The following is a 20,370-nucleotide window of genomic DNA, read 5'->3' on the forward strand; positions in this document are numbered from 1 at the left end:
GCCCAGTGCCTGCTACGTAATGGCGCCCAATCCATATCCTCCTACATCAATACTTGTTTGCCAATCCTGGTAGTATACTCCAGGAACCTCTGTGGCTTCTTGGCGACCACAGTGACCAACCATAGCCACTCTCTTGAATCCCACTCCATCTCATCAAGTGGCCTGCCCTCCCAGATCCAGAGGTGCCACTCCCTGAGCTCTGTCCAAAAGACAAAAGGGTCCGACCGCCATGTCTTCCCCTGCAAGCCAATCACCAAGATCCTCCTCCATAAAAGGGCAGCTATCCCCTCATCCTACTGCCCTCTGTCAAGAGCCATACGCCCCCCCTCCTATACGGTGAAGAAAGTCCCAGCTGGAGCGCTGCCCACTCTACCTGCTACCTATAGGGGGATGCCTGCTTGTGAAAACCTAGTGGCCCATACCTCCCCGGGCTCTATCGGCTCTCGTACCGCGGGAGCAAGCCACTCCTGAGGTATTGCTTCGTCTCTCCCTTCTCCTCAACTCCGCTCCTCTCTAGCATCCTGATACTCGCTGCAGCACCTCCTCGTCCACCATCCTATACACCTCTCGCCATGTCCTGATGGCACAAACCGGGCCGGCCTCCCAACCAACCCACTAGATGTGGGGGCGCTCGCCAATCTGTGCCGCTTCCTGATCTCTCACCTGGGGGTTCCAGACCACCAGTTGACGGTCTATCTCCTCTTAGCAACCTGGGGGGCTCTCGATTAGGGCCTTACGATGGCCTTGCCACACGCAAAGCAAGCTACGTAGGAAAGGTGATCTTGGGGGAGGGGGGATCTAGGCTAACGTGAAGATCTATCTCAGGGATGGCCTCCACTCACCACCAAGTCTCGATCTACAATCCTGAAGACCCTCCTACAATAGGACCTTCCAAGTCTACCCTCCTGGTGTGAGGCTGCGGACAACTAGCTTGCCCAAGAGGGCCATACTCTGATACTCTAGGTCTACGATCCCAAGCCCTCCCTCTGACCGATGCCACTACCTTACCCCTGGAATCCTCGGAACCATCTGATCCAGACCAAAGGAAATTCCGCACTAGGTGGCGAAGCTGCACTACACAAGAAGAGGAGAAGCACCAACACAAGGCAATGTACTAGGCCGTCGCTAGGAGGACTTGGTTAACTTGATTTTCGCTCCCGCTACAGAACAGAATACCTCAAGAGCCAACCTCACTCTCTCCAGTATCAACTCATCATCCTCTATGTAGAGTGTTGTGTCATCTACATACTCTGAGTCTAGCAACTCAGTCTCCTCTCTCACTGGAAGTCGGAGGCCGCGTAATCCGCTCACAGAGACCTGAGGAAGTGAGACATCGCCTTTGCAAAGAGTAGGAACAGGTACGAGGCCAAGGGACAGCCCTATTGGACCGATCTCTCCAGCCGAAACTCCTCCCCTCACCTACCGCCTATGAAAACCCTATTGGTGGCCGATCTGTAAAGTGCGGAGACCCCACAGATCCAAGCTTGGGAGAAACCCAACCTCACCATGGTGCCCTCTAGGAAATCCCAGTCCACCCTGTCATAAGCTTTCTCGAAGTCCAAGAGTAGTATGGCCAGTCTCTGCCCACTGTGTTGAGCCCACTCTGTCACCTCAAAGAAGGTGAATACATTGTCTAGAATGCTCCTACTATATTGGGCAAAGCCTGTCTGTGTGTCATGAATGATGCCTGAAAGCACAAGGCATAGTCGCCTACCAATCATCTTTGCTAGTGCCTTATAAGCCACTGACAATAAGGTGATCGGTCTCCACTAGAAAAGCTCAAATCTGTCTCCCCCTTTGGGGAGAAGACTGATAAGGCTTGCCGAAAGACTCCATGGCATCTGTCCTAAGGTGAAAATCTCCTAGAAGGCCATTAGTAGGGGGTCCTTCACCACCTCCCAGTACGTAGTGAAAAAGGCCTTAGAGAGGCCATCCCCTCCTGAACATTTCTACCTGTCCTGTGTGTGAAAAGCCTCCTCTGATTCTTTCTCTATGAAGGGAGCTAGGAGGGAACGTCCCATCTTCTCTGTGGCGAGGGACGGAATGTGATCCTAGACCTACTGTCTGCAACGCTGTCCTCTGGATGAGGCTGTCTCCTGCTAGAAAAGGCGTCTGTAATAGTCAGTGGCAATCTCCATCACCTCGTCTAGGCTAGAGTGAATCCTCCCATACTGATCCCGAAGGCTGCGTATCTGCTCTCTTGAGGTGCAAAGCTAGTGTGTCTGAAAGAACTCCTCACACATCATGTCTCCCTTTCGCGCCCAGAAGGCTATTGAGGTGCGGAATGAGAACTCTTAGCGCATGTCCTCTAGGCTGGCGATGGCTACTCGTGCGCACACTTCCTGTGCGTGGAGGATGGGATCCCCTGGTGTCTCCTGTAGTAATCTCTGCGTAGCTGCTAGGTCGTCGGAGTGCTCTCTCCTCCTCCCAACACTGCTACCTCGCCTGTAGGGCTGCCTCCTGGCAGATATTGCTTGACGCAGCTAGGACCTCTACAACCTCCTCTGCAATCTGGTCCCTTTTGCTCCGCTCCCTTGTCCAAATCTGCTCAATCCGTTCACCTCCTCTCCTGTAGATCAAGTCAAGGAACCAACAAGATCGTGTATCTAGGGAGGATGCTCCAAGTGGTACTACCAAAGCATCTATCAGCCATGCTGAGAGTCGTGACTTTGTACACTGATAGAAACGGGCCACCTATGCCATGGGCCACTCGATCACATCCATCGGAGCTCTCCACTCTAGAGGGGCACAAAAGATAATGCTCAAGTGTGGGACCTCGGCACCAGCCCACCAATTAATGTCCATCATGCAACCTGGCCATTGCTGTGCAAACAAAGCTAGTCCTTCTTCTTCCATCCACTGGGAGATGTGGCCCGCCACCTGACTCTTCACCTCCTCCTCTATCTGTGTCATCGTCCAATCCCCTGAGTGATAGGATTGAAAGAAAAAGGCATAGTTTGGTCCATCCAATGGAGCTAGTAGATGGACCTTGCCCCTCCTTGACTTACGCACCACGGAGATCCCCACCTCTAGAGGTAGTGGGAACTCTCAGCACTCCCCAACTCTCACGTAAGACCACGGGCCACTGCGGAAGAACTCCTGTGGTAACAATTGCACCTATCTCGTGAAGGTGTGACGGACGGCCGGGGCAGATGAGCTAGTGGCTGTGTGGGGGGAGAAGGACTACTGGTGCGAGGAGGGTGTGGGCATGTGTGGCTCATCACCTCCTATGAGAGGGGGAGGGGGGGAAGGGGGGGTGGGTCTGGGAGGGATCGCTTGTACCAGATGCGGATCAAGGGGGGTGCTCGACAGGGAAGGTGGTGGGGGGGAAGAGGATCAAGGGATGGTGGGGTGGTCCGAGGTGCGTGACGAGTGTAGGGAAGGGCTAGTAGCCCTGGAAGGCGGGGGTCATGGGCCAGGGTCAATGGGGGATCCATGGGAGATGGGGGGGTATGGGGGTTGTGGGATCTCAAGTGAGGTAGTCTGTGGCACAGGTGGCGGATGTGGGGGGCTGCGGTCCTGCCGAGTGAGGCGGGCAAGGGGGGCTGCGGAGTGTTCTGTTGGGGAGGCGTCACTCGCCCTCCTGATCCGTACTGACAAGGCTGTGTCTAAGAAGCTAGCCAAGATTGCCCCTACCATCTCCCCCTCTGTCATCTCTGGACCTATGTGAAGCCGTCAACATCCACCAACGGGCCTGTCGGTGGAGTTGCCTTGGCTCTGAAATGCGTGCAGACTATTGCCCGATGTCCAAAGTCATGGCAAGGCAAACACTGCCCTGGTTGCCCAATCACGATGACCTAATCCCTAAAGGAGTAACCTCCTGCCTCAATCTCTAGGAACTCGAGTATACTCTGTGTCTTTCACTACCACTCGTACCTTTGGGACTCCTGCAACTGTCACTCCATCCGCGAAGGAGGCAAGAAGAACTGTGCCGAAGAACCGTCCAAAGTCCTCCACTAACTAGCGGTACTCTACCGCCAATCCAAGGAAAAGTAAGGTGACTTGATGTCTAAGAAATCTGTTATGGAGCGCAAATGTCTCCACTGTGAAACCGCTATACCAGGGAACCATGTGAATGACCCCCTTTGTGGAGGCATAGAGCGAGCTCTCCACTAACTCACGAGCTACATCCGCACAGGTGAGTCAAACCATGAAGATCCCTTGGCCCATGAGGACTGACTCCATGATCTACGTTGTACCAATGTGCAACATGGAGTGGAGCCAATCCGCAACTGGGCCCTCGATGGGGAGTGTCCGACCTGACCGTTGTTTCTTTCAACTCCAACTCTGTGGCACGAACAGCTAAGAGTTGTTCCTCAGAGAGGATGATACACGAGGTATTTGACTGGGGGCACTCGCAAAATGCGCCAGCATCTAACCAAGGGTTTCCATTGCGCGTCCCTGTTGGAAATCTACCTATCACGTTGTTGTGATACTTGGGGGGGAGGGGGGATTTACTGTTTTCAAATTGCTGGTTTGACTGTCTGATCGGGCCTCAAGGAGGACAAGGTGGGGGCAACACGGAGGGACTGGCGATGGCGAGCAGTTCAGTCGAAGACAGAAGGGCAACGACGTGACGCGATGGCGAGAGTTTTTCGACGATATAGCAGCTTCTATAGGTTAGGAATGCGATCATAGAGAGTTACTGTGTCCCATATGTAGAACCCTAATTTAGGTGTCCCAAGCTTTCTGTAAATAGACATGCAGTCCATCACTCTTCCTTAATCTTGTTTTTGCAAGTTTCAAGAGCCGTATCTCTACTACCCACACCCCTTTTGCAAAGAACATCATTGTTAGAGCTTTTCCCCTAGCCATTTTCTACCATCTGGCACCTGGTTTCAACCTTCACCTTCACTCTACAATTGTCACCTAATACCCTAGAGCTGTCACATACAGTCGAATTGCTGCATTTAATGCTAATGTCAACATCTATTGTTGTCGCCATTAGTCTGGACTTGTGGCCCTAATCTTCTCTCTCCTCAAGTACCTACGTTTTTAGTCTTTCTTTATCCTACATTGCCATTTTCATAAGATCTAGCCTTCCTTGGCTGCATTTGCTAGTATTTGACACACACAAAGGCTGCCTTTGCTGCAATTTGAGATCCGTTCGGAGTACAACATTCTCCAACTCATAACCTCTGCCAAGATCCCAGAGATTTCAAAGATATACTTGAGAAATGGAATCCATATACCAGACATGAGACAATCATGTACAACAATGAGCCATTGGTTGTATGAGTACTAACATGAACCCCCTCTCTCCAACACAACCTATTGTGGAAGACTGCAAGGAAATGAATGAATGTGAAGGAGGGAGCCCAAAATAAATAGGCAAAAAATAATGTCTAAAATGCATCAGGTCAGTCAACATCATGATGGCCTAAGAATTAAGTCAGGTAGTCAAAAAAATGCCAAAAACCATAAAAATTGATACTAGAAAAGTACCTAAAATAATCTATTGTGCCCAACCCATAAATACACACGCATAGACTTACTCATGAGCTGACTAATCTAGTGACAACATCTCTCAAGTAATGGGTGATTTGATATTCTTGTCCCAAACACTTCAGCTCAGCCCTATACAATGTTATCCATTCCAAATCTATACGCACATAGAAGAGAAACAATTTGTTTCTTGCAACAAATTTCACAAAATTAAAAAAACCATTTGTACACAATCCAAGATGGCTGCCAACAATAACACTAGCATCCATTGAGGAGAGAGCACGCTGGAGTAGCTTACACACAATCCTCAACAACAAGTTAGCACCACCCCTTCCAGCCTGCTTTTCCACCTTAATGAAGTTTGGAAAAGATGAGAAAACAACTCATCTTAGCATGCATGCTTACGGGAAAGAGCTAGAAAATTGCCATAATGTTGTAAAAGCAAGGCACAACCACTCCTTTACATGCCTTCACAAGACATAAAAAGCATATTTTCATCCAAAAATATTAAGTTTCAATGTCTATGCCCAAACTTTGGTCCTACCAAATTTAGTGTTTTAATTGAGCCTTTGGTACTAAGGTTCATAAAGCTCCAAATTATTCAAATGTGCATGTGGAATTCGCATGTTAAATAATTAAGTAATTTTCCGCTTCTGGATATTGAAGCTTTGTCACTAATAAACATGTCCATGTTCTACAAAACTTATGCAATCTCACCTATCCAAAGAGCTAGGAGTTAATCATATGTTAATCTCAAGCTTGGAACAACACATCCTGGTAATATCATGGTCTTCTTGATTGAGCATTGTATTGTAAATAGACCATAGGACTTGCTACAGAGACAATAGAGAGTGTATAACAAACAATAGCTGTGAATGAACTTAAGAATAAAAAGCATGAACAAGCACTGATGAATAAGATACAATGACGATCGAATGACCTCAAGCCTCTATATCTCTAGAATCGAGACTAAGAAGAGCCAAGGGATCAACAACACTAAAGTAGCTCAAGATGACTACAATGTTCTAACTGATAAAGGGTGGCCATAGAGGAGACAAATCACAATCCTCCAACTCCAGAGCAACAAGATATCAATGACTCCACGCAATAGAAGGAACAACATGGGCAGCAATGGAGAGAGTAAAACACAATCCTCCAAGAAGCAAGATATCAACAATGACTCCACACAGTCAAATGCAAGGCTTGGCTGAAATGCAGCCTCACTAATAACAAGCTAGATGATGATGACATCAATTGGCAGTTCTCGAGAGCAACAAAAATGCAAGATGTTACATGTAAATGGAGGCTACTACTCCTAGTGGCCAAGTAGCATGGCAGAAGCTTGTGACGATCTCCAAGGGCTAGTGATGTCCAAGACAAGGCAACAACTACCAAACTGCAAATGATATATTGGGTGTCCAAATGGTACTAACTGACAATCGGGCAATGAGGTAGCACCACTAAACAACAAGATGGCACCTTCTACTCAAAGCAATAGCTCCTCTAAGAGGTGTGGATAAGTTACAAGGTGAGATGGCTGAAACCAAGGAAGAACACTTAGAGAGATACAGAAGTAATGATAATGATGGGTGAGAGTAATAGGAGAGGGTGGATGGAAGTCCACAACATGTCCTTACATAGGAGATTATGGGCCACTTGTCCTTTTCAGTAAAATAAATGCATTTTCCATAAACAACTCTTTTTAGGGCTGTTTTTGTGGAGAAAATTTAGGCTAGAATGCATGGTAATTTTGTGTTGATGTAGACCTATAATTTTAGTAGCTATCCAAGCACTACACCTATATAATTACCACAAACATTTGTTTCCAACACAAATAGTATTATTAAATCTCAAATAATAGGAACATGTCCAAAGAAAGGGTTGGTTGTTTAGCACATGTGATGCACGTGGCAATTGCTTAATGGTAACAAGCAAAGGATCCCGAGGATGCGACGGGAGTCAAAGGATTTTCACATTTTTAAATGCGCTTTCACAAAATATATATTCCACATAACTCTATCAAATAATCTACTCACTACAACACAAAGCAAATTACTATCCTTTCATTTATCTATAACACATAACGCGACCAACATCACTCGTAACACCATATGTAATAAATCACAAATCACATAATAAATAGATAAAATCTAAATATAAATAAATAAAATAAAAATCATTTTATTTTAATATTAATATTAATTAAATATTATAAATAATAAATATTATGATATTTAACAAAATTCACTACAAAAATAAAATAGTTTTTACTTTACCTTTATCGATTTGCTACATGATTTGTGACTTGTTTCGCATGACGCTACAATGATACTAGTTGAATTATGCATAGTAGATTAAAAAAATGGTAATATGCTTTATGTTGTAGTGAATACATTATTAAATGGAGTCATATGAAATAAATAATTTATAAAAATATATTTTAATGGATAAGAAATAAATAATTCATAATGTAAAAATATTAAATTTTTATAATCACATACAAATGCAAGGATTTTATATAGAGATTTATTTACTTTAAGATGTGTTTATTATAAAAAATCTAAAATGACTAAAATATATTTGTATATAAAACTATTAAGATAGATTATAGTAGATTTATTTTGCCAAAAAGAAATCATACAAAAAAAAAAAAGCAAGGAAAGCCAAAAACACAAAAGATACCTTCGATGTATTTTAAGCACAAAAGCTAATAAAAATCTATAAATACATGTATGGGAGAGATAATCACCCATGCATAAAAGATATACTCACCCATGCATGGAGAGAGATTGCACTCAATCTTAAATCGTACTTGTATATTTTTTCTTCCCTCTTACAATTTGTTTTCTCTCAATTTTCCATCAATATTTAGGTATCATATCATAAAGCCTAGCAACATTAATGCTTGTACGACGCAAGATCATGTGAGAGTGCGCAGCGAAAGAAGAACACGAACACAGAGGAGAGGAAAGATGAAGCAGAGAATGAAGGAAGAAAATCTGCACTGACTGAGATGAATGCTGAATACACTGGAATGGACAGAACAGTCCCTGCACGCAGCTCGGAGCGTCAGTGAGGGAACCAGGACAGACTGGAAGCAGAGGCAGCACCAATGCCGGAGACGGAGACGGAGGGAGCAGTGCTGAACCTGCAGAGCATGAAAGAGATGAATGCTGGACTGACTGGGGGGGCAGCTATAAATAGCCCCCAGCCAGAAAACTGGCCGACCAGCTAAACTGGCCGACCTGGCCAGATCTGGTCCGACTGGCCAGATCTGGTCCGACTGGCCAGTTCTGGTCCGACTGACCAGAACTGGTCCGACTGCCCAAAATAATGGGCAGTCACCCCAAAAACAGCCCAGAACTGGGCTGTAAAATGCCCAGGGCTGCATACATACTAAGGCAGCCTGAAAACACACTGACAGAGCTCCTCTGTCTCCTGTCAGACTCTGACAGGAGCTCACAACCAGGAGATGACAGACTGAGACTAAATAAGAGCAGGCTAACACCCCCTCTCAACTCCTGGGAGAGACTGAAGACCCAAGAACCGCATGTGATGAAGCAAAGAAGCCTGAGGCAAAGGCTTCGTAAAGAGATCAGCTGCATTGGCCGCCGTAGGACAATAGACCACCACCAGCTCCGAATCCACGATCCGCTCTCGAACATAGTGATACTGAACCTCAATGTGCTTCGTACGAGCATGAAACACCGGGTTCTTGGCCAGAGCAAGAGCACTCTGGTTATCCACGCGCAGCTCCGTAGGTCCGGTCTGGGAAAAGCCAATCTCCGCGAGTAAGCGACGGAGCCAAACTGCCTCCATAGCGGTCGAACATAGGGCCCGATACTCAGCCTCTGTAGAAGAAAGTGCCACAGTAGGCTGCTTCTTGCTGCTCCAAGAGACAGCACCAGATCCAAGGGTGAAAGCATAACCTGTAGTGGATCGTCGCGAATCCACATCACCTGCCCAATCAGAATCACTCCATCCAGAAAGGGTAATCCCATCTCCATACATGATCCCAAAGGATCGAGTCCCCTGCAAATAGCGAAGAACCCGCAGGGCCGCCTGCCAGTGATCCTGGGTAGGAGTCTGCATAAAGGAAGACAATAAAGCCACCACAAAGGAGATATCCGGCCGAGTGTGAAGCAGCCAGATAAGAGAGCCGACAAGGCACCTGTAACGGGTGGGATCGGTAAGAGGAACTCCAGCTGTCAAAAGCTTGGACTCAGGGTCCATAGGGCATGAGATAGGCCGACACTCAGCCATATCAAACTCCGAAAGAAGCTCGGAGATGTACCTGTGCTGCGAGATAAAAATGCCCTGTGCCATCTGATAGATCTCCAGACCTAAAAAGAAGTGAAGGATCCCTAGATCCGTCATGTCAAACTCCTGCTGTAGAATGGACCGTGTATGCTCCACCTGCTGAGTGTCGCTCCCTGTAATAATAAGATCATCCACATACAAGATGAGAAACACCGAAAGAGAATCCACAACCCGTAAGTAGAGGTTGGGATCATAAGCGGAGCGCGCAAAGCCACTCTGTAGAAAGAAGCGGTCAATCCGCTGGTACCAAGCACGAGGGGCCTGCTTTAGGCCATAAAGAGCCTTCCGCAGCCTGTAGACATGATCCTCCTTCCCCTGCACAAGAAAACCACGAGGTTGTGAAACATAAATCTCCTCCTCAAGAACGCCATTCAGAAAAGCAGACTTGACGTCCATCTGATAGACAGGCCAACGGTGATGTGCAGCAAGAGCCAAAAGCACTCGGATGGTGGACATCCTAGCTGTAGGAGCAAAAGTCTCAAAGTAATCCAACCCTGCACGCTGGGCAAAACCCTTGGCAACAAGCCTAGCTTTATGCTTGTCCAAGGAGCCATCTGCAAGATATTTGGTCTTAAAGACCCATTTCACACCAATCACCTTCCGTTTCGCGGGACGCGGTACAAGCTCCCACGTATGGTTTCGCTCGATGGAGTCGAGCTCGACCTGCATAGCCTGTCTCCAAATATCCTGTGCAAGAGCCTCCTCCACTGTGGAAGGCTCAGAATCCTGAAGAATCTGTGACATAAGAGCATAGTTCACACATAGTGAACTGTCCCGCTAGGCCTGTAAACGGGCTGATCGACGAGGACCTGTAGAAGAAGCAGGAAAGTGAGTAACACCTGAATCCTGCATGAGCCGGCGATACCATAAAGGAATCCTGAGAGACTCCTTCTGTGAGGGAGACCGGGGGGTCTCCGGAACCTGTAAAGCACCCGAATCGGAGAGGGACTCCCCCTCACCGAGTGAAGGTAAATCCTCCGCATCTGAAGAAGGCTGTGTATCCCGTGAAGATCCCGAAGAGGCGGTAGAAGAGCTCGTAGAAGACGAAGGCACATCCACCAAAGGGGTAAGGGAAGCCGAAGGAGGAGGAGGAATAGGGGGGGTGCTAAGGATGATCCTGGAAGGAAGTGAAGGGAGAGACGGTGGGGGGGGGGGTCCGTCGATGACGAAGTAACATCGGAAATAGAACCATCAATTGGATCCTCAGAGACCGAAGCCTCATCAAAGATCACATCCCTGCTCACCTCAACCTACCGCGTCGTCGGGTCGTAGAGCCGATATCCCTTCGTGGTCATACTATAACCAACGAAGATAAGCTTTCTCGACTTAGAGTCGAACTTCGTCTTCCTCTTCTTCTTGTCCACATGGACAAAAGCATCGCACCCAAAGATGCGAAAATGGGACACGGAAGGCTTCTTTCCAAAGAAAGCCTCATATGGAGTCATGTCCTGTAACGCCGAAGTCGGAGAGCGGTTGCGTATATGCACCGCTGTAGCCACCGCCTCACCCCAAAGGAAATGAGGAAGACTCCTATGCTCCAGCATAGATCGGGCCATCTCAATCATGGTCCGATTTGCACGCTCCACCACACCATTCTCTGATGGTGTGTTCGGATGGGAATACTCCACCCGAATACCATGATCCCTGCAAAACTGAGAGAAAAGGTGAGAAGTGAACTCTCCACCGTGATCAGCTCGAACACCACGGACTTTGGAAGTTGTTTGGGTCTCCACAAACACCTGCCACTCACAGAAACGGGAGTACGCCTCGCTCTTGTACTCCAAGAAATAAGGCCACACATAACGACTAAAGTCGTCCACAATCAGCATCAAATACTTGGCCTTCCCAAGGGAGGCCGTGCCCATAGGTCCGCAAAGGTCGGTATGAACCAACTCAAGCGGTGAAGTAGCCCTCCTAGAAGCAACCTGCGGGTGAGGCTGCCTGTGCTGCTTGCCCCTCAAGCAGCTAGGGCACACAGTGTGAAGAGGAGGGAAATCAGGAAGTCCCTCCACCATCTTCCTCCTAGAAGCCCGGCGAAGAGAATCAAGGTTCAAATGACCATACCGAGCATGCCAGAGTAGCCCAAGCTCATGGGAAGTCCGCGCAGCCAAGGCTGTGAGCGTATAAAGCCCACCCTCCTGTGTACCTGTCCAAAGGGCATCACCTGTAGAAGCATCCTCCACTGTGACTGCATCCTGAGTAAAAATAACGCGGGTACCTAACTGAGTAAGACCATGCACAGATAATAGGTTAAAACCCAAATCAGGCACATAGAGCACTTTGGCGGAGGAAGACCGCCTGTCGGAAAACATAGGTAAAGTCCCCACTCCATGAACAGGAACTGTAGAATTGTCACCAATGGTGACTGTACCCCCTCTGGAACGAAGATCCTGAAGCCAATCCTGACGGAAGGTCATATGTGAAGATGCGCCACTGTCGACGAGCCAAGGCTTCTCCGGAGTGGTAGAAGCTAGGGCAGTGTCTTCCTCAACAAAGAGATGCACAAACGCAGATTCTGTTGTGGCTGGGGCCGCCTTCGAGTCCTTCTCCTTAGGCTTCAAATGGGGATACTTCTGCCAACACTTCTCCTCGGGATGAGTGCCCTTCCCACAATGGGGACACTTGGGCTTCTTCTCCTTCGCATCCTTCTTATCTTCCTCCTTCTTGTCCTTGGACTTCTCCTTCTTTTGTTTCTTCTTCTTGCCACCACCTGTGGCAGCCGTAAATGCCTTGGTGGAGCCACTGGCTCCCACCTCTTTGAGTCGCTCGTCATGCTCCAAGACAAGCGGGGAAAGCTCCTCCCATAGGAGAGTCTCACGGGTTCTCGTAGTGATGAGGCTGGTGTAGAAGACATCATAGCGGGGTGATGGCAGCTGAGTCAACAGAATCATCGCCATATCCTCAGACGATATCAGACGACCAAGAGAGGCAAGCTCGCCTCGCATATCCTCCATCTTCGTGATGTGCTCCTTCATGGAAGAAGAACCATCAAGACTGAGCATCCGCAACTTCTTCTCCAGGGAAATCTTGTGGGCCAAGGTCTTGTGCTGATACAAAGACGCAAGCTTTGTCCAGACTTCCGCCGCGGTCTTTAACCTGTGAACATGTACAAGAACAGAATCATGGAGACTCATAAAAAGAAAGGAACGGGCTCGAGAGTTGAGCCGATCCCATAAGGCTGCACGGTCCATAGAGGTGCCATCGGACGAATCCACGGGGGGTCGGTCGATGGGCGAAGAAACAAGATCCCACAGATCAAAGGTATCAAGGATGCAAGCCACCTTGCATGACCATAGGGAATAGTTGGAACCATCCAACTTGTCTTCCTTCGGAAAGGAAGGGAGAATCGGCACCTGGATAGAGGGAATCAAGGAAGGCATCCGCACAGTAGATGCAGTCTTCACTGAAGAAACCTTCGCAGTAGATGGAACCCTCTGAGATGCATGGACTGAAGAAGGACGAGTGCGAGGAGGGTCATCCCGTTGTCGAACTTCACGATAGTCCCGCCTCCGCTCAGAGGAATGATGAGAAAGAAGCTCATCCTCTGAGTCTTCAAAGCCTGAAAACTGGTAAGACATCTTCCAATCTGCAAAATACCAAAGAAAATTGTGCCGCTGACGAAATAGGACCAACAGTGTGGTCACCAACCACCAAGATGCAGGCAGAAAACGCCTACAGCCACCTGGATCTGCAAAACGCAAATAGATCTGATGGCGAACACCAGAATCGAGACCACCAGCACCGGGAACTTGCCCAGACAGAGGTCGCCTGCAGGATAGGAGCAGCCAGGGTAGAAGCGACCTGCAAAACAGCAAAACGCAGGCTGTAGGAGGGTCGCCCTGCAGCAGAGGAGGTCGCCTGGCAGCAAACGCAAGGTTGCTGCGTCACTGGATGACGTGGCAGCCCCTGTGTACAGCAAACGCAGGCTGTACAGCCTTCTGATGCAGTCGCCTGGCTGGTGTAGACCTGTTGGCAGCCTCCTGAAGGAATCGCCTGGCTGTTGTGGGACTGTGAACAGCAGCAGTAAGGTATTTCTCGCGTCCTCCGTGCTCTCAATCAGGCGATGATACCATGTGAGAGTGCGCAGCAAAAGAAGAACACGAACACAGAGGAGAGGAAAGATGAAGCAGAGAATGAAGGAAGAAAATCTGCACTGACTGAGATGAATGCTGAATACACTGGAATGGACAGAACAGTCCCTGCACGCAGCTCGGAGCGTCAGTGAGGGAACCAGGACAGACTGGAAGCAGAGGCAGCACCAATGCCGGAGACGGAGACGGAGGGAGCAGTGCTGAACCTGCAGAGCATGAAAGAGATGAATGCTGGACTGACTGGGGGGGCAGCTATAAATAGCCCCCAGCCAGAAAACTGGCCGACCAGCTAAACTGGCCGACCTGGCCAGATCTGGTCCGACTGGCCAGATCTGGTCCGACTGGCCAGTTCTGGTCCGACTGACCAGAACTGGTCCGACTGCCCAAAATAATGGGCAGTCACCCCAAAAACAGCCCAGAACTGGGCTGTAAAATGCCCAGGGCTGCATACATACTAAGGCAGCCTGAAAACACACTGACAGAGCTCCTCTGTCTCCTGTCAGACTCTGACAGGAGCTCACAACCAGGAGATGACAGACTGAGACTAAATAAGAGCAGGCTAACAGATCATTGGATACAATATTTTCCCATATATTGTTGAGCACCTCTCCCATGCATATATTTATAATTTACATTAAGCTTTTATATTTACAAATAGCATTTAAAAACATCTCTTTTTGAGGCATTTACATTTCTTGCATAAACATCATGCTTTTGTATCAATATTGTTAACTCCTTTCAAATATATATCAATTAAGGTTTACAGAATAATAATGATCAATCCTTCTAAACTTTACAAAACAATAACATCCAAACAAATAAATTGTGTATGTGTACCTATAATTTCATTATGCTAAGAGGCATACAAAAATATAATATTTTCACACTACGAAGCCCTCAACCATAATTAGTTCTTACGTATCAAAATGTGCTCCAAAAAATATTTATATTATATAACTGCATCTAATAATTTACTCATCACAACACAAAGTGCATTAGTATCCTTCCATCTATCTATCACATATAATGTAATCAGTATCACACGTGCACTTATGCAACAAGTCACAGATTGTGAGACAAATTGACAAAATTCACAATAAATAAAATTAAATTAATATTTTTATTTTTATAATAAATGTATGTAAAATATCATAAATATCATGATTCCATAACATTTTCGAGTAGATACATGGAAAGATGTTAATGTGCTTTGTGCTGTAATGAGCAAATTATTGAGCAAAGTTATACAAAATAAATATATTTGATTAAAAAATATTTTAATATATAAAAGTTAATTATAGTTAAGTGTCTCACAACATGAAAAATATATATTTTTATGTGCCTCTTAGCACAAGGAAATTATAGATGCACATGCATAATTTATCTATTTGAATGATATTATTTTGTGAAGCTTAGAAGGCTTGATCATTATTATTTTAAAAATCTTAGTTTAGGTATATTTAATAGGGGCTAAAAATATCGATGCAAAATATTTACATTCATCAAAAAAAGTAAAGGCTTTAAAAAAATATGCTTTTCAATGTTATTTGTGAGCACAAAGCTTGATACAAATTATAAATACATGCATGAGAGAGAGACCCATGCATAAAGAAAGATTGTATCTAATGTCTTTATGTCTTGCAAGTTTTGTCTATTGGTCTTTTCTCTTGCATATTATGTTTTATCAAATTTTTTAATATTTATTTATTGTATGATAAAGGCTAGCAATAATTTTCTTGTTGAAGTCAACTCATACACATATACTATATTAGAAGTAGAGCTACTAGGAATAATATTTATATAATAGACTTCTTGTCTTCCTAAAAAAGTTGATAAGGATGATATTTTGAAGATACTTATATGTAGCTTATCATAGATATGGCCTTTTAAGTTAGATTCCAACTTGGATCTCATATTTCTTACCTTTCTTCATAAGTCCCACTACATCTACCCTCCAAGGCACACTAAGTATTCTATCACAACCATCAAGATCTATATTACAAAAAGTAACTTCATCAATGTAGCCTTAGATTTAAAGATTGGGCTTACCAATGTAAGGTATATTACAAAAAGTAACTTCATCAATGTAGCCTTAGATTTAAAGATTGAGCTTACCAATGTAAGGTACAACAATCTTTATTATGATACCATCCTCAATATCTAAAATTTAGCAAACTTCTGCTCGAGTCTCCATGTCTTCATTCTGCAAGTCAAGTTTTTTTAGCCAACTACAAAAAAATGAAGTTTCATTCACCCCAAGGTCTATCAAGAATAGTATTTGATTACATTGTAACTATCCTTGAGCCTTTAATCATCTTCAAAGTGCAAAGTGTGTTTGGCATCACATCATTAACTAGGACTTACTATCAAAGATATTGATTTGCCCTTTGTTTGAACTCTGCTTTGCTATATGGCATGTTCTTCCATATTTAAAGCAATTTTCTTCTATCATGAAGCCTTTTATTTCTTATTTAAAAAATTAGAACACAATCATATCCCAACCCTATCTACCAAGTGTGAGCTAGATCTACAAACTTAACATTTCTGTAACTTTATAATTTCCATGATCATACAATATCCAATTTTGACAAATAAACTTAAAAAGAAGATTAGGATTGCAAGAACCATCATACATTCTGACTATGATCTTCTTTTCAACTTAAAATATTCTTGTTATGCCATCATTCCTACCCAAACCTCTAGGTTGGAGGAAATGAAGTGGCTGATGGAAATGAAAATGGAGACAAGGGTGGAGAATACTAATAACCTTGCCAATGATCTGATCTTCGAAGAAAAGGATATGACTCTTTCTCACTTGATAAGGATCCATCAAAAAAGGCACCAAATGTCTTTTAAAAACAAGATAGGCTTCAACAAAATCTCTTTCTTTATCTTTAAGTAAAATGGATCCTTTCATTTGTTCCCTTTCACCTCCTACTAGAAGAAGATGGACCTCTTGTCAGAGTGAAGTAGTGTGGAAGCATATGACCAAGACAAAGAGTGAACCTAGAGAGAGGAGAGAGAGAGAGAGAGAGAGAGAGAGAGAGAGACAATGGAACGCAAAAAATCTACAGTAAAGAATGTTGTATAAGGATGCAAATATGTACATGAGTGCAGAGTGTATGTCTACGTATGTCTCCACCTCACGGATCTCATATTCTATGAACCCCGAGAGTAGTTTCCACGATCACTAGCCTCGAAACCTGAGATCTGAACTGACTGTGTGTGTGGAGGTTGGGCCAAATAAATAGCCAACAAGAAATGCAATAAATAATGCAACTTGGCTACATTAAATGCAGTTGATTGCCCAACAATTGTCCGACCTATCCTGTTGTGCCAATTGGCACCTGTGCTGCCTACCGCGCCACTGACATCACCTGTTCAGACCGTTGCCACGTGGCTTGCCAAGGGCAGTTACTGATAACTGTGAAAGAAGAGTTCTCACTATGTCTTCAGAAGTGATCACATTCCCTATGTTTTGTACTTGCATCTAAAGCTGCCACAACTTGTTGATATGCTTCCACATAGAAGATGACTTACTGACACTCATGGCCCTTATCTGCACTTTCAAAGAAACTCCTTTCATGACAAGCATATACTTATACGTCTAATCAAGCTCCAGCCATATCTCCTGGGCCAACGTCAAATGCTGTATATGAGAGATCACTGTTGTAGTGCATGAGAGAAATAAAAACAAGCAAATACGAGCATTGAGTTTGTCCCAATGTGCCTAAGCCTTTGCCAACTCCAACTTATCCCTTGAAGAAAGTCTGGACTCATCTCGCGAAGAAGAACGATGAATAGTCTCCGTAACAAGCTCCGCCAAATCATAAGACTCCAAAATGGCAAGCATCATAACCTGCCAGATGCAGTAGTTCTTGCAATCCAGCTTTTGATCTAATGGAAGAGCCGGTAACACGGACACCTTCAGATCTATGATCACTTTAGACTCTGTATTAGCCTCATAAGACATCTTCACCTGCAATGCTTGCATAAAACACAAAAAGCAACCGTCTCTAACTGTGTAAATGCAACCTATTAGGACTCTTCACACGCTCATCTTACTCCTTCACCCACCGGAGGCGATGTAAAGATAAAATCTGCACTTAAAGGCCCAAAATGCAATTTTCTTTTTTCTCAAACAACAAAAATCAGTAGTAGCTTCAATAAATCTGCTCCTTTCTCGCATACCCACGCTCGCCTCAACCTTGTTTCGATGCACAGCCCTCCTACTCGCCCTTAAATGCTGAAAATACAGCCTTGTGTCACGCTAAAATCTCCTCTTCAGGTAGGTCTACCCTTGGGCAATTCTTCAATGCTCCGATACCATGTTAGAGTGATGCAATGCAGAAGCGTATGACCAAGAGAGAGTGAACAGAGAGAGAGGAGAGAGAGAGAGAGAGAGAGAAAGAGACAGTGAAACGCAGAAAATCTGCAGTAAAGAATGTTGTATAAGGATGCAGATATGTACATGGACGTAGAGTGTATGTCTGCATATGTCTCCACCTTGAGGATCTCACATTCTGTGAACCCTGAGAACAGTCTCTACAATCAGCAGTCTAGAAACCTGAGATCTGAACTAACTGAGTGTGTGGAGGCTAGGCCAAACAAATAGCCAACAAGAAATGCAATAAATAATGTAGGTTGGCTGCATTAAATGCAGCCAACTGCCCAACAACTATCCAACCTGTCTTGCTATGCCACGTGGCACTTGCTGACATCACCTATTCGGGCTGTCTGCTACGTGGCTTGCCTAGTGCGACTATAGAAAGCTGCTCAAAACTAGAATTGCCTGTCTAGGGAATGCCAATCTCTAACACCTCTTGATCAAATCCTTCCACTACTATAGCTGTCTCTTGGAAGCCGATGAGCTTCTTTCATTTCATCTTGAAGGATAGAATTTCACTCTTCCATTGAAACTCTAAGAAAAGCATGCTTAAGCAACAGATGCAAGGATTGAAAACTTGCAATTGCAAGCACTATATTGTTGAGGTGATTATAGAGCCAAAGCTTTGGTATCATTGTAAACACCCCATATAACATCATATATACTAAACAATTAGAGTATCCACATACTTAGGCATTTCAAGAAAAGAAAAGGAACAAACACTTGAGGTTTATTTAAAAATAAATTACAACCATATATAAATAAGAGAGATTGAGACAAGTTAAGGCTTGAAGATGGGCAACCCTCAACTTGTCATAATCAAAATCTCTTTTATGTGTCTATTGCTGTAATTTTTAAAAAACAGCCATATTCAGCATGAAGGTGTGATAGCTGTAATGTATTTAAATAACTATCATATTCATCTTATTGATTTAGAGAGTCAATGTCATATTAGTCATTAGTGTCAGTGTCCGTAGTGTGGATGGTTCAAAAATACTAGATTTTTGGACAAGTTTAGCCTATTTTTAACATTTTGGATATTATTTCTTATAAATATCCAAAAGCTGTAGACAACTTCTAGAATAGGATGACATGTAAAAAAAGCAAGTGGCTTTCAGCCATTTTTGAGGAATTTTATGCAAAAAGAAAAATTGGCGAAATCGCGCGATGCGCGATCGCAGTTTACAAGCAACAAACAACACTCCAAACTGGGAGAAGAAGAAGGAGCTATTTGGGAGAATTCTGACCAAGTGCCTTAGTATTTTACCCGCCTTTCGAAACCAACGGAAGCATCAAATTGGCGATCTAGGCAACAAAGAAGAAGCTACTGTTTGATGCACCTTTTTGGTCTACAAGGGATTTATCTTCTCAAGATGCAAAAATAAATTGACATTCTTTACCTTTTGAGTATTCTTCTACATCTTCTATTTCTTCGAACCCCTTCTCTTTCATCAATTGCTCTCCCTGAATCTCCCTTCACTCTACTGTCTCTTACCCTCGTGGTAGGCTTTCGACCCCAAACACTCCGACAGTATGGTAGGGTAGGCAGCTAGGGATGGCAAAGCAAGCATACAAACAAGCAAGCAAGGCCAACACACATACAGGCAGGCAGGTGAGCAGTCAAGCAAGTAAAGCTGATGACATGTGGACAGATAGGTAGATAGGTGCGTCTTGGAAGGGAACCCCCTCCCAAATCTGTAGCAAAGGTTGCAACCTCAGCCATATCCATGTCATACTTATAAATCACTTCAAACATGTTTGTCCCTTCATCTTTGAAATCTTTTGTAATTTTGAGGTTTTTTGGTTATCCATTTACAATTATTTAGTTATGAAAACACCCTAGAAGTATTTGCCCCAAATGTTCCAACATTATGTATGTTCTGCTTTTTCCTGAATTTAATCCCTTCAAAGCATTGTACATGCATCCGACTACAAATGCATGTCTGCATATGCGTTTACATTCATGTACCTGCATATGCATGTATGTTCATGTACCTGCATTCGTACCAGAGTTTCCTATTACTGCTGCAACTATAATTCTAACTTCTGAAAAATTAAGTGATAGTATGGCAGCATTACCTTCATTTTCTGGAGCTGATTTGATACAATCTGCATTCATAAAGAAGA

General features: G+C 44.8%; 1 protein-coding gene across 4 annotated transcripts in view; it reads right to left on the bottom strand.

Moving 5' to 3' along the window:
• The window catches only part of LOC148025801 (kinesin-like protein KIN-14C), a 65,772-nt gene that overhangs the window by 15,577 nt on the left and 29,825 nt on the right, over positions 1–20,370 (bottom strand). For all 4 annotated transcript variants that reach the window (XM_087693042.1, XM_087693040.1, XM_087693041.1 and 1 more), the window contains exon 9: positions 20,323–20,352. In XM_087693042.1, the coding sequence (XP_087549168.1) occupies positions 20,323–20,352 (30 nt within the window). The remainder of the gene's footprint in view (positions 1–20,322; positions 20,353–20,370) is intronic.

The sequence above is a fragment of the Lygodium microphyllum genome, chromosome 14 (assembly GCF_053477565.2).
Source record: "Lygodium microphyllum isolate KBCC chromosome 14, Lygodium_microphyllum_v1.1.10, whole genome shotgun sequence".
NCBI lineage: Eukaryota > Viridiplantae > Streptophyta > Polypodiopsida > Schizaeales > Lygodiaceae > Lygodium > Lygodium microphyllum.